The following is a 16,179-nucleotide window of genomic DNA, read 5'->3' as shown; positions in this document are numbered from 1 at the left end:
GAAGAGCTAAAGTTTTGAAAATAAGAGAGCAGCATGGCAAGGTTAATTGGACACGCTGCCTCATCGCTCTCCAAGAACATCGGGGTTATTGTAGATAACAGATCTGCGAAGCATCCCAACGTCAAATGCGTTCGCTTTTATTTTGACATGGAATGCATTCGTTAACTGATAAACAATGGCTCATAGCTGAGAAAGAAATGGTAGATGAAAAATGAATCCAGAAACAATTCTGACAAGAAATCCCATCTGTCCACCAGAGTTGATTGATTAACCTGTCAGCCTTGCTAGTTTTCAGCTTAAATGTGATGCTACACAACACCAGCCCCCCGCCTTCACCAGCATGCTCATGGGAATGCTATTTCCCATAGTGAAAAGAAACTTATCCGGTTCTCTCTAATTCATCAAACACTTCTTACCTATAGAACTCCAAATTAAGCAGAAAGCTTCAAATTAAAGGACTATTTTTTCCTTTCTACAAAAGCAATCAGGTAAACGTCATCAGTTTCAACGTGCGCTCAGACCCTCTTCCTTGACAGCAATATTCTGCGTTGGACCTCTCTCTCTACAGTCTGGACATAAAATTCTGGTCCTAGCATGTCTTTTATCTCGATATTTGAAGAGGCACTTGCTTCAGCTGTGTCTACGATTGATTCAACTGTAAGAATGAAGCCTAGTGCAGCAAGCAAACGGACAGCATTGGCAATCCGACATATGTGCTGTCTTACTTCCAGTGGAGTGAAAGTTTGCTCTTGCTCTTCATGGATCATATTGGATTTGCTAGTTTCTGGTCTCTTTTCTCGGTCTTCGAGCATGTTATTTTCCCCAGTTTCTAAGTGCTCACCCACCCAGATGAAGCCATTGCATCCAAGAATCAAGTCGACACAGTATTGCTCTAAATGGTGGAAATGCTGCTTACGCCGTTTCACCAAATATGCTGGGACTGTAAGCAATTGACCCCTCTCAAGCTGCAACAAGTGAGATCACCAAATCATTGGATATTAGATGTTACTCCCAAGACACAGTTCTCAACCAAAAGAAGAAAAAAAACCTGATAAAGAAACAATTGCAAGAAATATCATGGATTACTTAACATTAATGTAAAATTAATAATTTTTCAGCAAACTCAGTAAAATATGGTCTAAAGTCTAAACAAGGTACAGGAGCTTCATACATCCAAAGACAGAGCAAATGTCATGTTCTGTAATGCTGCTAGTATTTGCAGGGATTGCAAATAATAAAGTGCATATTTTTTTCAATGCTAGATGTGAAAGACTTGAAAATAAACCAAGATGCATTAGAATGATAGTCTTGGTATGCAGAATTATTATATACTTGTCTGTAGCACAAACATCTCAATCATGTTTCGATACAGTAATGGACCTCTCCACCACAGCTAGAAACTGCAGTTATCTCAAGCTCAAGTCAAGCAGGTGGGAACTGTGAATTTTGTGGTCCCAGGCAAATGCAGTTCCCTTAAGCATGATTTTCAACACCTGAAGCACAAATGTAGCAGAAAAATCCACTGAATTGTTAAATCATATCCTTCATCATGGAATTTTTTTTTTGAAAAAAAAAAAAAACAGAGAGATGCATATAAAACCTAAACATAGATATCACGCCTGGTGCTGCTTATTTGAGCTTGGCCTTATCAATCTTCCACCAAGTATGAGCTTTTCCAAACCCTATCTCAGAACTTTGATCGATGTTAGATTAGGTCTTCCCCTTTGCTTTCTATCCCTTTGACAGGTTTGAGCATACTCTCTCACTCTCCATGTCAGAGCCTTCTCAAAATCTTGCTTGACATGCACCTCCTTATATACTAATTCCTGACCTTTTTTTAATTGTTCCTAGGTCCATCACACACCAATCAAATCATTCTCATTTTTGCCACATTCATCTTATTTTCTTGGACCTTCTTGCCGATCATTCTGACCATAAATATTGCAAACCTCATTGCTGTTTTACAAAGCTCCCCTTTAAATTCCCAAGGAATGCAACAGCGAATATAACACCCAGGAAGCCACTCTCTCCATCCACAAGCCCTACGTAACCAATCTAAGTAACAGAGAAGCGCCTCTTGTCTAAGTTTTGACTAAAGCCCTTACATTTTCGCCTCCACTGAAATTGCAATTAATTTAAGATGTTTATTGTTCAGTCATGGATAAAACCAAAAGGTTTATCTATGAAGATTTGATCCTCCTTATGGGATGAAAATCGTACAGTAAGCTTTGAAAGAAATAATGGAATTTTCCTTTATCAAAAAACATGGTGATCCACTTAAGCTCTCTCCCTTCGTAATTGAAATTTACCATCTAAAATTATACCATTCTCACCAAATAATACTATATATGCATAAAGGACACCCAGTGAGGAATCCTGCATAATGGCAATTTCATTTATTACTACTACAAAAGTCTATGAGTTTACTGTTGTTACTAATAATTTACTTGTTTAACCATCAATACTCCTAATGGTATTCACTGCTTCTAAATACATATAATGAATTACTGAAATTCACCATCTATGCACACCATTCTTCCTTACCACCCATGGAAAACCTCTCTTGCTACCCCATCATCAGTGTAATGTAGACACTACAGTTTTTAGGATGCTTGGACTGCTGACACTTCTAGACGTGGATAGGACAAACCATAAAAATTATTGGTTCTCCAAAAATGAAGTATCCTACTCATATCCACAAAAAGTTTTGGCATTTGGCCTGGCTTATTGGAGTATCCTATCCAAGAACACTCTAGTGAAAGAATTGGTACTTAATTTCTAGTGCTCAACAATATTAGTTAAAATAGTTAGATACTTATAGTAAAGGCTCACGCCCTTTTTCTTTTCATTATTGTTATATAGCACAAGTGCAAATTTTAATATAAGAAAAAGCATCTTAGATTGTTAACATAGTCCAGTAATTTGATTATATTGCTATAATTTTTTGTACATATTTGTGGAAGTCTTAACCCCTGTTTGATGCTTAAAAAAACAGTAAAGTTAAAGTTACTTACCTAGACACCTGGCCCTCTTCGGTTTTCAGTCAATGGGGCAGTTTCCTATTGCTACACTATTTGGCACATTTTCTGTCCATTCAAAAGGAGCAACAGAAAAGTGTGGCATCATACACTGGTTTTCTCAAGACTTCTGATTACTAAATCATTTGTGTTCCATTTTAGGGATCTCTCACACCACATTGTTCATCAAACCCTTCTTTGTCCAAACAAATGAAAAATCATATTGCATTCTTAAACGGACATGAAATGCTTTGTTAAGAATAATTTTTCACTAGGAAAAGTATATCCTTTGAAAGCTTATGTAGATTCATTAGAAAGCAACTTCATGAAGCATTCTTTGTGTTACTGATTGAGGAAAGCATAAATGTTTGAAACACCGCCTAAAACCAAGAACAATCGACAATCCGCATCCTAATTAAGAGAAACATAATTAAAGATATAATTAACAGCCACCTCATAACTATACAGCGCAAGCTCAACGAATCCTCCATAAATTTATATCAAGGGCAAAATTAGAACAAATGTTCCTCTATCTAAGAAAAATATATATAATATAAACAATATCCCATCCTCGTTTAACATGTGTATTGTTACCATGTTTCCCATAATACATGTGAACATAGTAAGTCATTCTTCACAGATTAAATAAGAATGTGCCATTTCTTTAATGCTGTGGCTTAATTTCTCAAAAGAATGGGGGCCATATTCAGAATTCATACTGCGGAAAAGTTTTGAGCTTGAGAAAGGAAAACAGGAATGTAAAAGGACAAGATACCTTTCCATACTTTTGGCTTCTTGCCTGAAGGTGCAGGCTTCCATCATGCTGGAATCCACGAACTTCAGCCTGAGAGTTATACATGAACAAGGAAAAGAAAAGGCAGATAATCAACTACCGCTCATTATACTGATTATAAGCGACATCAGTAGCTGATAAGAAATCCTTACAAAATATCCTGACTCATACTCCAATAATATTCCTGCAATAAAATATCCGTAATATGACCCTGCATATGGTTGCAGTTTTTGCAGTTGGCTAAGAATCTAGCAATCTATATATGAACCCATTCAAATCCAGGACCAGAATGTAGACATAGTAACCTACTAAAAGATGAGATCAGGTTAGTTCACTCCCGCAGTTTTAGTTTTATGACCCATAAAGCTCAACCTTATGTTTGCAATATCACAGGCCTTGTTGTCAACATGCAAAAAAAAAAAGTGCTATTGTGTGTATAATTTTGATAGATAACATTAGAATCAAGTTGAATGCGACATTTACTATAGAAACAAATCCTTCAAAAAACAGAACATATTCTGTAAAAATGAAAGGAAGCATACGGTTTGTAAATTTCATAGAGATACAATGGAAAATGAGATCTTAGTCAAAATCAATGGACAGGAGAATTCTTTGTATGAACAATTTTGTTACCATGCAACTATCAAGATGAAGAAATATATAACTATAGCAGGATTGGAGACATGGACTAGTGCTAGTAGAGTGTTTTATGATCATTTAGTTTATTTGATACTGCTCTATATTCGAAGCAGCATGAGTCTGAAGAACCATTATGACTCAATTATTGCAATGCCTTATGTCAAATTTGTAGCATATTTGCATTAAAATTAAATTATGGAATCATATAAAAGCTAATTCTAGCAAACTCTGTTTAAGACATTAGTATCCCCAACAAGAAAAATGAATTGTATCAATTACTAATCAAAGCAGAAGCACAACAAAATGTTAGTCTTACAGCAACATTAACACTAAGAATACTGTCCTAAACCAATGAAAATATCATTTTTTATCAGTCACTTAACTGATCTAGTTAAGTGTGATTCTTCTCTTCCAGCATATGGAACAATTTTGCATACATATGCTTTATCATAGTTTAAAAGAAACAAATTTGCAAAATTTGCATAGAAAGCAAAGGACATAAATACTTACGCAAACTACATCATTTTCTTCAAAGATAGTGCGCATGTTGAGTTCATCAACAGCAGTTCTCCGCCTCTATAAGTTGCACAAGAAAAAACAATAAAATCAACTTGGGGCAATCATAGAGGACTGAAATAATTTCAGAGTAACCAACAAGAATAATTAACCTCATTAAGTAATAGAAAATAGAAAGCGACTTAGAAAGAAACCATCGAAAGCATGGTATTCCATACCAGCCCAAACCAATCGGTACACCTCGTACCATACCGTACCGGCGGGAAACCAATCCGGTTCAAACTGGATTTTCGGAAAATGATCCAAACCGGACCGAACAGGTCAGTTCGGTATGGTATCGGCCCGAACCACCCGATACCGAACGGTTTGGTCCGGTTCGATACGGTTCGGGGCTAGTTCGGCCCGATTTTCTTTTCTTTCTTCTTTTTTTTTTTTTGTGCTGTTGGGTAGGATTTTTTTGGATTTTTTTATTATCAATACGGTATGGTACAGATTGGTACATTATGATACGATACCGGCACAGGTTCCAATACCGAGTTTGCGAACTTTGATCGAAAGCACTAGCATCAGGTAAAATAAAAATTGGAATAACTGATGATCTCTTTAATGCAATGAGATCGGAGATACAATGTGCTTACCTTGAAGTCTGCAATACATTAGCAATAAGCAAACATAGCTTGATCATGAACAAGAATTAGTAAGTATGGCAATTGTTAGCTCAGTCAACACCCATCAACTTGCCCAAAAAGAGCTAAAATTCCCTTAATCATCAGGTCATTATATTGAAATGTATTCTCACATTCCTAAAGTACTCTTAAAATTATTTCACCTCCTTGATTCTATCCCTTTCTCCAAAGGATGAGATTATAAAATAATAACTCTAAAGCATAAGTCTCTGCTTCAGATAACAACTTATGTTTTACCTACATAATCTTTGTTATAGGTTCAGAGGTTTCAATTTTTGTGCGCATGCGTTTCTTTTTCATGGTTTACAAAAGCTGGGCATAATGTTATGCATTTGAATTGCCTGGACACCTGATAATTCTAACCACTGGCTAAAAGCTATTAAATAGCTCAATCTTGAATCATCTTTTAAAGAACAAACTCAAAATATGATCACCAACATTATTTTAATCTTCCTTTTTATCTAACAATTCTAATCTGCATGTTTTTTTTTTCTTTATTAGCATTTTCCACAACCTCCAGCTTCAGTATTCAAAATATGTATTTAGAATTTTTCCTAGGTGATGCTATTGAAACAATTCATGAGCTCCAGTGACATAGACAAACTAAAATGGAATACTAAAAGCACAGCATGATGAAAGAATTTTCTTTATCATTTAGTTGTTGATTTCTCAGGCATCAAAATGCAATCGAACTTTTAGCTAATATTTCCAAGTTTCTTGTTATAAAGCATTTGTTCCAATTTGTGTCCACTGACGTTCTTAGAAAGGCCTTTTTTAATTCCATAAAAGGAACAGTTTGAAAAAGAAAATAAGATGCCAATCGTACCTGAATACCATCTGGCAGGTTCATAGATGAAAGCATCAATACTGCATCTTGACTGAAATTAATCTCCAATCTCCAACGTTTAGGAGCAATCTTCAAAAAAGCAAAAAGTGCAACAGACCGTCAAAGCATTAGCAGAAAAACATGATGAATTGACAGAGATCATAGGAAGGAATTTGCATCAATTACCACCAATAACACAAAAATCAATAGCACATGGTTTCAATTTACTAAGAGAGGAGGAAAATAGAAATAGCATAAAAAGGAGACCTCAATGACACGACCAACAATAATATCTCCAACCTCTGGCTTGTACCTGCAAACACAAGCATTCAGTCTCATGAAAAGTTTGCTTAATGAAATTTCAAGGTTCAGAATCAAAATAATGTATAATTTTTGTAGAGCAAAAGGGAAAGATGGTTCAAATAGTCCCCAAAGTATATGATTCAGAATTCTTGAAAGTATTTGGTTAAAAGGGAAATTTTAAAATCATATCTGGCCACAAATTTTAAGAAAGAAATAATTTAGTCAACAAAATGAAAAGAGGCTTCTCCTAGCAAAGATGTTGAAAGAATTTTGAGTTGAAACTCTCAAAGTCATTACATCTTGAAGCTCTTCGTAATGATTCTGCATATATTATTACATTCAAATAAGAAGTCAGCTTCAGGCATAAGGAGCATTCGAGAAGAAAAAATTTCATCCTTTTCTCAAACATGTTGACGTCAAGCCATAGTTTAAAACCTAAACGAGTTTTAGAAAACCTAGAAATAATAAATTTGAAGCTGATTTGATGGGCATGGATGCATTTGTACCTGGCTCTTAGAGCACGTACATAAACCAGTTTGTTTACTCGCTCAACCACACCACACAAAGTGGCAACCACTTGACCATCAAGCTCCGACGTCCCATGTCCCCTGACCACATCATAGAGATGAAGGCAAGGATGAGATAATGAGTCAATATGTTAAGAAAAAATAGGACAAATCTGAAAGCATTACCAAGGTGGAAGTATCAAGGAAAACACCATAGATGTGAAAAAAAGTTTAAAGATTTTGAAAGAATATATCATTCCAGTTTCCCAAAAAAAAGATATCAATTTGATAGGAGACTATCCATATTTTGTGTCAGTTCATCGCAAGAATGAATTAAGACAGAAAATACAGGGCAAAGAGCAAATAGTACGAAAAATAATCACATAACAACACCAGAAAAGCCAACAAACAAGGGAAAATTTTCCCGGCTCAGTTTTCATTAGAATGATCATATGCAAGAAACCTAATACAAGGGAAAATTTTCACGGCTCAGTTTCCATTAGATTGTATAAAAGAATATGAAAAAGAACCAAAAAATGTCCAAGCAAACCATAACAAGAAGAAAAACAATAAGAGATGCATGTAGAATGAAATTAGAAATTCGCTTAAAAGAATTCTTTCTTAAAACTCGAGATGCTGAAAATGAAATTAGAAAAAGGATGAAAATAAACCATGGGATGTAAGGAGGAAAAGAAAACTGTTGCCTCTTATCTTACTTGAGAATACCGTCTTCATTGTTGACAGGGATTGTGTCCGCAATGGTAACTGAGGAAGAACCAGCAGCTTGAGAAGCTAGGTCCTGAAGCTGCTGGAGAGCTGCTTGCAGCCTTACCCTCTGGGTTTGGTTCAGCGACAGCTGCAAATCTCTCATTGTCAAGAATCCTTCAATTCCTTTTGACTCCCCCTGCACGCTAAAAAGCCTTTAGTCCTTCAATATGTCAAGGCAAATTGCTTCAACCGCACAATAGGGTTGCTCATTAAGCTTTCAAGTGCTAGTAATAATAAATTTTGAGTTGAAACATCTTGATATGACACCTAAACTGAAAAGGAAAATGGCTAAAACAAGAACGAAGTGGTAAAGCCAATACCTTGCCCTTTAACTAGAAGGAAGCACGCTTCTTGATGGTAATAACTGGAACACTACCAGAAAAAAGGGGAGATTTTGGCAAATTAGCCACTGATTTTTGCAAAAAGTTTCAAAAAATGGAGAAAAACCAAAGACCACTAATCCATGTAGACTATCCAATCAACAAATCCACAAATTACTAACCATGTGCAATGAATGATAACATATGAACATTAAAAGGAAAATTCAATCAGAAATCTTAACTTTGAAGGGAATAGTAAAAAAAAACTGCCATGAAGATTCCAGGAAAGAGATGCATGGGAGAAGCTGGTAATGACGCTTTAAATTAGCAGCAGTTAAAAGATAATAAAATTGAAAGAAAGAAAAAATGGGTCGTGAATGGTTTGCACTCACAGCGGAAGAGCGAGGATGTTGGCGGAAAAGAGGTGGCCCAAGAACCTTAGGGAGGCCGAGAGCCACGGGCCAGCTGAGGATATAGAGAAGAAGGAAGAAAGAGAAAAAGGTGAGACCCTAGAAGTAGCAGAATCCGAGGGAGGGAAGGAGGAGGAAAAAACCCTAGCAAAACCCTAAATTTAGTTGGAGCAATGTGCTCTCTGCCGTCCATTGGAAAAAAATTTTGCACTGAGGGGGTCGCATGTAAAATGGTCAGAACTATTATGGCAACATTGACATTTGACTACCAAAAACAAATAAAATAAAATAAAATAAAAATCAGTAACAACAATGTCTGTAGTCCATTCAATGGGAATAACATATTTGCAAACCAATACTAATATACGAATTACCAAATTTAATTCAGAAAGCTTAGCTAGTTAATGTGAAGAAAAAAATTTACAGATCAATGTCGACATGTAAATTACAGAATTAGCCCAGAAGGCTTCACTAATAAACAAAAGTGCATATAATTCCCTATAATAGCGGCATTGATATTATTTTTATGAATCTAGAAGTGATATTGATAGATGGATTGCCATAATCAAAGTTTCAGTCACGAGTACGAGTCTTATGCGATGCATGTGAAGCACCACAAAATACTGTGCAGCCGTAGATAGCTGCTATCAAAAGATGAACAACCATCAAATAAAAATAGTCCATAAATGCACATCGTCTAATACTGTTAGCATAATTTTAAGAATCACATATCAACCTAACAATAATTTCCTTGTTAACATGATCCTATAGTATTTTTTTTTTATTAGTATGATTCTATATCATTTTCCTTTATTAGCATGATTCGGTCTCAGTTGTTATTATTTTCTTTTTATCGTATCTATACACTAATATAAATAACCTCTGAAATGTATTGAATGAAATTGAAACGAAGATAATAAAGCCCCTTTCTTCTCTCCACCTCTCTCTTATTTTCTTCTTCTTTTGCAGATATTTTAACATAGTATCAGAGCCATCAAACACCTAATATGCCACCATCATCTGTTTCATCTTTACTGTAGCCACCATTGCTAATCTATGAATATCTATTTCCCTACAGATCTTCTACTCTTCAGTGGATTTGTAGATCATCTTTTTTCTGATTGATTAAGATCTGAAGATTATTTATTTTTAGATGAACCATCGTGGTTCTTCACCATCTTTTCCTTCTCTTTGGGTATTTTCTGGCTCCTTCACCATCCAGTTTGAGGCTTTTCCTTCTTTTTGGTATCTTTCTATCTCTAGCTCCTTCATCATCCAATTTGAGGTCTTTTTTCATTTCTTTGGGCATTTTTCCACTAGCTCCTTTGTCACCTAATTTAGGGTTGTTTCTTTTTTTTGGGGTATTTTTTTGCCTTTGGCTCCTTCACTGCCTAGTTTGAAGTCTTCTTTTTTTCTATAATGTTTTTGTCTACAAGGATCATCGATCTTTGGCTATTTTCTATTTGAGTGCTAGTCTTCTCTTCTGTGGTGTTTTGGTCCGCAAGAATCATCGACCTTTGATCATTTTCACTTTGAATGTCAGTCTTCTCTTTTGTGGCGCTTTGGTTCATGAGGATCATCGACAGGGGCGGACCACACCAACTTTTACAAGAGGGCCAAGAGAATATAAAAATAAAAAAATATTAATCAATAATTAAAATTAATTTAAATAATTTTTTTCATAAACATTATTTGAATTGAGCTCGACATTCTTTCATAGAACTAAATTCATCAATAATCGAATCTACTATAAAATTTTCAGCTATCTCCTTCTTGATGTAAGTGAGTAAATAATCGATAAGAAAGTTATCTTCCATCTTATTACGCAATCTGATCTTGACAATCTTTATTGCTGAAAATACTCTCTGTAGTAGTAGTTGAAACTGAAAGAGTCAATACAATATCAATGAGTGGATAAACATCTGACTTTCTTATTCTCACCAATCCTTGACATAATTCTGAAATTGTAGACATATTCTGAAACTCAGGATTCTTTGGAACATCAATATGATAATGTTATAATTGATTCTCAAAAGTCTTCTTTCATGCTCACTGAAATCTTCTGGATAGAATTTCTCTGTAAACTGACATATACTCTCTAAATTGAATAACCTGTAACCATCTCTAGGATCCAAAGCACTACTAGAAATTAATAACTCAACTGCAACATCACTAAATCTACTATGCAATTCATGTAATTGAGTATTAATAGCAGCATTAAATATATCAACCCAAAAATGATGCTCATTTGTAATATCATTTTGTCGACGACCTCGACCATCATGCTTATAAGTAGCAGTCATATCTGGAACATCAATCTCATATTTCTCACAAAACAGTATCACATCCTCTAATAAACGCCCATCCATCTTCTCTTAATTTTTGAAGTAAAACTTTTGTACTTTTTGCCAAATGCATTGCATTGAGAATGTCTTGGGACTTTCTTTGTAAAGCTTGACAGCTCATCATTTATCTCCAAGATTTTTGTCATCAAATGCAATATAAAAATAAATTGAAAAGATGTCAAGCAATATAATGCACCATCAGCATCTCCACGTTGAGCATAACCAACTCCATCACGAGTAATGTCCTTAAGAATGGAACAAGTAATTGAAAAAAACATTTTCAAACTACGAACAGAATTTAAATATGAACTCCATCTAGTCTCGCCAGGCCGTTGTAAACTGCTTTTGCCCTCTTCCAGATTCAAGCTCATCAATGGCTAATGAATTTGTAATTTTGGCTACTTGTCTTGCTCTCAATTCATCATGACGTTTTGTAGACGCATTCACAATGTTAACAATATTCAACAAATCATTGAAAAATTAATGAACAATAACAACTTCTCTTGATAGGAGAATTTTGAAAAAAATTGTAGAATTTTCTATTGTATCTTTAGTGAAGTATAAGAAGCATAACTAGGAGAATTTTCCAAAACAACTTTTCCAACATCCTCATTATAACATGCCAAAATCTTGAGTAGTTCAAAAAAATTATCTCGATTTTTTGAATTTGGACGTTCATCATGTCCTCGAAAAGCACAAGCCTGAAATGTAAGCCATCTAATTGCATCCACTGAGGTCTTGAGCTGTAAACGATTCGGAGCAATCTATTCAAAGGTTTGTTTCTCAACTACATTTTGAATATATTGCCTCTCATTTATCAGATCATGGTAGCTCTTCATAACAACATTATGTGAGGAATTCGATTTTTTTCCCACATGTCCAAGAAACGCACAATTCTCCCCATCATTGATTTTTTTTCAAGTTTGAAATCCACCTACAAATTTGCTTCTTTCACCTGGCTTTGAAAAGAGATAGAAAGCAAAACAATAAGCAGCATTCGTAGTTGGAGAATATTCGAGCCAACTAGGATGTTGATTAAACCAATATGATTGAAAATGCCTATGATGATTTTTTGAACCAATGGGATCATACTTGTCCAATATTGGCTGATAAGGATCAAAACTAATATAGGCACGTCGAATTTCATCATGTTGATTCATAGGGTATTCCCAAATTTGTTTGCACAATCCAAGATCTCTTTCCAATTCATGAATATCAATATATTCGGTTCCAACTTTTATTTTTTTTAGATGGCCTTTCTTTTGTAGGAATGGCACCTGTTCTTGAAGTTGATTGATGAAGTTCAATCTCAGCTTCAACTTCAGGTGTAGGCTGCTTAGCTCCACCATCAATTATTTCTGCCACTTCTTTTTTCTTGAAAAAATCACTAATTTTTCTACTCATAATGAACCTAAAATATGAATAAAGTTATAAAAAAAAACGAAATAGGAAAAAAAAAAAAAAAAGAGAAGAAGAGAAGAGGATGTTGAATAGAACCCGAGGAAGCTTGAGTTGATGTTGCATGAGTTGATGTAGATATTGCCTCTTTCTCTTTGAGTTCTTTCCCATTGGAATGGACTCTTCACTCTTGGAGCCGTGTGCGTGTTTTTCCTTTACAATCTTAACTTTTTTAATTAGTTAGAGTGTGTTTAAATAGGTAATTTGAATTATATTTAATGTAGAAGAAGGAAACCCTTTGTCTTCTCTTAAATAATTATGAAAAAGGAAAAAAAATTAATGAAAAGGAAAGAGAAAGTTGGAAGTGATCCAACTTCCAAGTAGAGAAAGTTGATTTACGATATATATACAAATTTTACCTAAAAAATCTAACTTATATATAAAAGTTAGGAAAAAATTAAGGGGGGTCAAAGTGCCCTGCCCCCCCCCCCCCCGACGGTCTGCCTCTGATCATCGGCCTTCAGCTATCTTCTTATTGAGCGTGGGTCTCCTCCTCTATGGCATTTTTATTTATAAGGAAAATAATAATTTTCAAACTCAAGTTGACATATACGTCACCACCTTGAGTTTGAGGGGAACTGTTAGCATGATTTTAGGAATCACATATCAACCTAATAATAATTTTTTTGTGAACATAATCCTATAGTATTTCTCTTTATTGATATGATTCTAAATCATTTTTCTTTGTTAGCATGATTCGATCTCAGTTGTTATTATTTTCTTTTTATGGAATCCATATACTAATATAAATAATCTCTTAAATGTATTGAATGAAATTGAAACAGAGATAATAAAGCTCCTTTCTTCTCTCCACCTCCCTCTTATTTTTTTCTTCTTTTGCAGATATTTTAACAAATACAAGATGGAAGTTGTTTAATGATCACCCATCTTCTAACGACGTTCATCTAGATATAGACAACATTTTGTCGTATGTGAGCCACATTATTAAGGACCGTGGTTGTTAGTATTAAGGTTCCATCACCTCCTCCACTCCTTGCAGTGTTGTCCACCCCTCCACTAACACTCTAGCAATGTGGACGACATCTCCATATGAGCGCCTTCTCTCTTTCACAGGGGTGGCAACGGATCGGGTATGGGTCGGGTCGGACTCCAAAGACGGGTCAGATCGGGTATACCTGAACCGATCTCCCTTCTCCTTCCCCATCTCCGCCGCCGCTCCACCACCGCCGGCGGCCCCATCCGGCCATCCCCAAACGCTTCCACCAAGATTAAGCTCTCAAAACCTCAAGGGACCAACTCACACCGCCACAACTCGCACAAAATCCCATGTGCTCGAGAAAAAAACCCAACCGTAACCTAAAAATCCCTCCGATCTCCCTCAGGTGCTCTCCCTCCCCACATATCTCGGAAAAAGAGAATGAAATGAAAAGAAAAAAGTTGAAAAGAAAAAAAAATGATCAATCTATATCGGAAAAGCTCTTACCTGTTAATTTTTTCCGTCTTGCCTTTGTTTTTCGTTGATTTTTCCTATGTTTTCCCCCTTTTTCCCTCTGGTTTTTCGTCCTCAGGAGTCTCGATCGGGTGGGAGGCTTGGAGCGGCCGAATAGGGAAGCTTAGACGATGGCTAGGGTTCCGACGCCGGGCCGCCACTGCTAGGGTGGAGGAGGAGGGGTGGGGACCCGCCGGGCCGCTGCTAGGGTTGGGAGGGCGGGTGAGGACCCGCTGGCCGTCGAGCGAGAGCGAGAGCGAGAGAGAGAGAGAGAGGGTGGACGGCCAGGGGGGGCGGGGGGATGGGGGGGACTGAGGACCCGCCGGCTGCCGAGAGAGAGAGAGAGTGTGTGTGTGTGTGTGTGTGTGAGGGGGAGAGCTAGAGCCGTCAACACGAATCGGTCCGGCCCGTGGAGGACCGGCCCTTCACAAATCGGATCCATTAAGATCGAGTCAAAAAAAATTTTTTGATTAAATGGCCATAGGCGGATCAGGTCTGATCCTCGCAAGCGAAGGATCTAAATGGGACGATCTTAATAGTTCATCAAAAAAATTAAAATAATTATAAAAATTAAAAAAATTATAATAAATTAAAAAATTTTCAAACATAATATTTCATCAAATAAATAAATAAAATCAATCCCTATATCAAATTTTAAAACATCAAAAGTAAATATGAAAAAATTCTAAAATTTTTATAATAATATTATAATCTTCATTCTCCATAAAAAAAAATACCACAGACTAATTAAACTCCATAAAATCAAACAAACCAAGAAGTAATAAATATTGTTCAAATAACATTGAGTCCAACTATTAAAATTCAGTCCCTGTTCTTAAGATTTTTGCCAACATTTCATTAATCAATAATCATCCTCATCTTCGTCAATTATAAATTAGAAACTTGACAATCTTGTTTTGGCAAATTTAAATCAATTTTTGTAGTTGAATCATCATCTTCATCTGCAATCCACAAGTAACAAATAATAAAGATCAATAAATAGTTAGAAAAAATCTATTTTGCATCCAACTAAATTCAAATTCTTATCTTAAATTATAAAAAAAGATATTACCATCATGAATAAAGCTATGTAACCAATTGCGGGTACAAATGAGAGCTTGCACATGATCACCAAGGAGGCAGCGTCTATATTTATTTAAAACACGAGCATCAATGCTAAAAGCTGATTCACTAGCCACTGTAGTGATTGGTATGCTTAGTATATCACAGACCATTCTTGATAGATTAGGAAACCGATGTTTATTATCTTTCCAATATTATAGCATATTTAATTTTGAAAAATATTTAGGTTCAAATTTTGGCTCCTCCAAGTATAGATCCAATTGTGACTTTCCAATTGTAGAATTGTTTTAGCTCACATATGTTACATACTCCTGCATCATTTCAAACATATTGGCAACAAAGAATTATTAATCAAAAGAACAATTAAGAAAAATTATCATGCAATTAAATTTTTTAAAAAGAATATCAAATACATTCAACTTACATCAAATGCATCCAAGCCTTCTAATTGTATTTCCTCATCTTGTCCTCCTCCAACGGGCGCATATGTAGATTGTAGACTAGAAGAATGAATCTGGGAATCACTTGATGCATTGGATCACTAGAGGATTTGCCTTTTTTATATTCCTCAAAAAGCATATACAACTTACATTTGATGGTTTGCAACTTCTCTTGGCAAGTAGTGGGCTCAAGTTGTAAGTAACAAAAATTTAGCAAATCAAACTTCATGCGTGGATCAAAAATAGCCCCAAGTGCAAGAACAATACTGTAATCACTCCAATACTTATCAAACTTTTCTTTCATCTTAATAGCCATGTCTTTAATAATTGGATCTTCATTGTTCACATTATCTTTCAATAAACACTCAATTTTTCAAACTTCCATAAAATACAAGTTTGAGGTTGGGTAAGATGAGCCGGAAACCAAGTTGGTTATCACATAGAATGGGCGCAAGAACTGAAACATTTTTTCTCCTCTTTTCCACTCTTCATTTGATAGATAAAACTTAAAATTTCTATCATTCAATTGAAGACCAGCAAAAGCATGTCGATACTTAATTGCACTTTCAAGCATAGTATAAGTAGAATTCCATCTAGTAGATACATCCAGACGCAAACC

The 16,179-nt window shown here is 35.5% G+C and overlaps 1 protein-coding gene across 8 annotated transcripts; it reads right to left on the bottom strand.

The window, feature by feature from the left end:
• Positions 1 to 227: 227 nt before the first annotated feature.
• LOC105044295 (exosome complex component RRP4 homolog) lies at positions 228 to 14,341 on the bottom strand. 8 transcript variants are annotated; one of them, XM_073255268.1, is made up of 11 exons: positions 14,032 to 14,341; positions 8,767 to 8,839; positions 8,617 to 8,679; positions 8,375 to 8,426; positions 8,003 to 8,197; positions 7,287 to 7,388; positions 6,745 to 6,790; positions 6,478 to 6,567; positions 4,960 to 5,025; positions 3,793 to 3,861; positions 228 to 965 (listed from the first exon to the last, which is right to left on the bottom strand). In XM_073255268.1, exons 5-11 carry the CDS (start codon positions 8,155 to 8,157, stop codon positions 516 to 518), a joined length of 978 nt encoding a protein of 325 aa, XP_073111369.1. In that variant the 5' UTR covers positions 8,158 to 8,197; positions 8,375 to 8,426; positions 8,617 to 8,679; positions 8,767 to 8,839; positions 14,032 to 14,341; the 3' UTR covers positions 228 to 515. The 8 variants fall into 8 exon arrangements, with proteins under 8 accessions (XP_073111369.1, XP_029120119.1, XP_010920434.1 ...); XM_029264286.2 differs by having other exon boundaries at positions 8,003 to 8,190; positions 14,032 to 14,340; XM_010922132.4 differs by lacking the exon at positions 8,617 to 8,679.
• Positions 14,342 to 16,179: the final 1,838 nt, after the last annotated feature.

Source organism: Elaeis guineensis, chromosome 4, assembly GCF_000442705.2.
Source record: "Elaeis guineensis isolate ETL-2024a chromosome 4, EG11, whole genome shotgun sequence".
In the NCBI taxonomy this organism is placed as follows: domain Eukaryota; kingdom Viridiplantae; phylum Streptophyta; class Magnoliopsida; order Arecales; family Arecaceae; genus Elaeis; species Elaeis guineensis.
This window is presented reverse-complemented; position numbering and strand designations above follow the sequence as displayed.